We start from the raw sequence: 3,128 nt of genomic DNA, 5'->3' as shown, positions 1-3,128 counted from the left end.
ACCCCATATGTCTGTCTATTGTTTGGCTGGAAGTCACCAGAGTGAATTCAGTTCCAAACCTGTAGGATAACTAGCCATAGTCTCAGGGCTCTCACCAAGCTCCATCAGACCAGCAACCTTCTTCTATAGCATTCTTGAAATAACGGAATCATAGAGACTGGAGAGCATGTGAGTAGTTGCCCATGGTGAGGGATGAGAGGTGGGTGGGGGTGTTGTCATTATAAAGAAGTAGCACAAGGGAGATCTTTGGGTGATGGAATCAAGTTCTGTGTCCTGATTGTGGTGATGGTTACACCAATCTAACCAAAACCAAACCAAACTCACTTCCATAGAGTTGATTCTGACTCATAGCAACCCCCATTGGGTTTCTAAGGTGGTAAATCTTTATGGAAGCAGGTTGTCCCATCCTCCTCTGAGGAGTAGCTGGTGGGGTTTGATCTGCCACCCTCCTAGTTAGCAGTCAAATACCTTAGGCGCTGCACCACCAGAGCTCCCTTTTACCAATCTACACAGGTGATAAAATGGCACAGAACTAAACCCACACACTTTACTGTCAATTTCCTGGTTTTGATATTATTATAGTTATGTTTATATATAGTTATGTTTCCATTGGTGGAAACTGGGCAAAGGGCACACAAAATCTCTCTGTAACATTTTTGGAAATTCCTGTGAATCAATAATTATTTCCAGATAAAAAGTTCAAAATACTCTGAATACTCTGTTGAGTGAGCTCTGAGAGACTCATCTTTCACACTTACAAAAAGATTTCTTCCATATTCCTTTCCCCTGCACTAGTGAACCTCCTTCAATGTTTAAAAAGGCTCCAAGCCACTGTTCCTATTTTTCCTTTCTTCTACCTTCCTTGGCTGTCAATGAGCTGAGGCTCTGGACCAATTCACAGCTAATTCAGAAGATGAAACCAAATGAAACACATTGAGGCTAAATCCTTCCTGGAGCTCTATGGGCTCTGAGGGGCCCACAACAGTCCTGAGGAGCTCTGAGAAGGGCAAGAGACCATTGACCCACCTGGGCACTCCTGTTGGCCTTGGCTGACTGGCCAGGGGCAAAGGCCAAAGCTTCAGCTCTCCACCCCACTTTCCAAACCACCCATCAGGCTGCAGGGGTGGGGATGTTGGGTGGCGGGGAGATATCCATAGACAAGTCAAGTCAAGGATGCAGGGCCCACCCCTTTCGCATCATGCTCATTTTCGCTACCTTTGCCTGGGAAACCCAATGCGATTGGTGACTGGGAGCATTTCAAGGAAAGATGTGGCTGTTAGAGGCTGTGCTTTCAAAGGGCTTGGAGTCCACAGGCCAACAAGAAGCTTTTGGGGAGTACAAGGGATGTCCAGGTTGAAGGAGAGGTAGAGATCAAGAAGGAAGAGTTCGTACCTTTAAAACAAGGTCTGAATCCTCATGCCTTCCAATTGCCGTTCTTTTATTCAGGACAAAAAAGCCTTCTGCACTCTTTAGATAGGCTTTCATACTCTCTGTTTTCCCTGGAAGATTTTCAGAAACAAATCGTGTTAGAAAAACTCAGTCCTCTAATTATTCAAAACCATGACATTTAGAATGAATGGAGTACAGCATAGAGCAATGGCCCGAGGGAGAAGTCTGCAGAGGTAAGAGTACAAAGATGGGTGTAACACTGATTGTAATTACAGTTCTGCATTTTTTTTCATTATTAATTTTTTTATTGTGTTTTGGGAGAAAGTTTGCAGAGCAAATTCATTTTTCATACGGCAGTTCATGTACATTTTGTCTCATGACATTGATTGCAATTCCTCACAACATAACAGCTCTATTCCTATTTCCTCCCCATAGTTATCTCTTCCCTGTGTCCTTCCCTCCCATGCACTTTGGCCGCAAGCTGTCTCCCTATGCAAACACTGACCTTCTGTTCTCCCATGATTGATCCTCCAAGTAGTGTCTCTACCTGATGTAAATGTTCACCCCATATGCCTGTCTATTATTTGGCTGGAAGCCACAGGAGTGAGTTCAATTCTAGACATAGTCTCAGAGGTCTCACCAAGCTCTATCAGACCAGCAAACCTGGTCTTTTTTTTTTATGATTTTGAGTTCTGTTCCACATTGTTCTCCAACTCTATCCAAGATCTCCTGCACCGATCCCACTCCGAGTGGTTGACAGTGGTAGCCGGGCACCATCTAGTTCTTCTGGTCTCATGGTCACATAGGCTGAGGAGTGTATGATCTACCAGTCCCTTGCACTAATTGTTTCCATGCAGCTTTGGTTTTCTTCATTCTTCTTTGCTCTGGATGAGGAAAGACCCATTGTTGCATCTAGATGGCCGCTTGTAAGCTTTTAAGATCTCTGTCACTACTCACCAAATAGGATGTAGAACAATGTTTTTGTGTAGTATGTTATGCTAATTGGGCTTGATGTCCCTTGTGACCATGGTCCTGAGCCCACAGGTCCAACTTCTTGCTCCTTCTGGGTAGCTGGCTGTGGCCAAGAAGCCACCATGACCTTGTCCTTTGTCAGCCCTACTATACACCTGGATGTTCTTACAGCACATACAAATAGGCATGTAGAAACATTGTCTGCTAACCCTATATATGGTCATGGGCACACTATCCTCTTCGTACACATACCTAATCGTTCAGCCTGTCCACCCATCTATCCATCCGTAGATCAATACTTATCATCACTGAGAATGCAGTACTTTATACCAGTTCTGCATGTTTTTAAGACTATCTTTTAACAGTGATAATTAGCATGAACTTGGTTCTGATAATCAGAGGACCATACTTAAGTAACTCAGAGCACAACAAACAAAAGCTAAAACAACACAACTAAACAAAAAACCAAATTCACTGTCATGGAGTCGATTCGACTCATAGTTGACCCCTCCTTGGGTTTCCGAGGTAGTATCTCTATGGAAGTAGATTGCCCAGTCTTCCTTCTGAGGAGTGGCTGGTGGGTTTGAACTGCCAGCCTCCTGGTTAGCAGTCAAATGCCTTAGGCACTATGCCACCAGAGCTCACAACAACAAATCTGAATTCTACTGATCACTGTTCTCTATCTCCTAATAAGCTTAAATGGGGTTCGTCATCTGACTACATCAAGTGTCCACTCAATAGTCCTAAGTCACCACTTACTAGCTATT

The 3,128-nt window shown here is 43.9% G+C and overlaps 1 protein-coding gene across 1 annotated transcript in view; it reads right to left on the bottom strand.

The window, feature by feature from the left end:
- FHAD1 (forkhead associated phosphopeptide binding domain 1) overlaps positions 1-1,485 on the bottom strand; it is a 180,895-nt gene extending 179,410 nt beyond the window's left edge. The window contains exon 1 of the mRNA XM_042782301.1: positions 1,393-1,485. Within this exon, the coding sequence (XP_042638235.1) occupies positions 1,393-1,485 (93 nt within the window). The remainder of the gene's footprint in view (positions 1-1,392) is intronic.
- Positions 1,486-3,128: the final 1,643 nt, after the last annotated feature.

This window comes from Orycteropus afer, unplaced genomic scaffold (genome assembly GCF_000298275.1).
Source record: "Orycteropus afer afer isolate SDZICR_OR568_19922 unplaced genomic scaffold, OryAfe1.0 scaffold00288, whole genome shotgun sequence".
NCBI classification, from domain to species: Eukaryota; Metazoa; Chordata; class Mammalia; order Tubulidentata; family Orycteropodidae; genus Orycteropus; species Orycteropus afer.
This window is presented reverse-complemented; position numbering and strand designations above follow the sequence as displayed.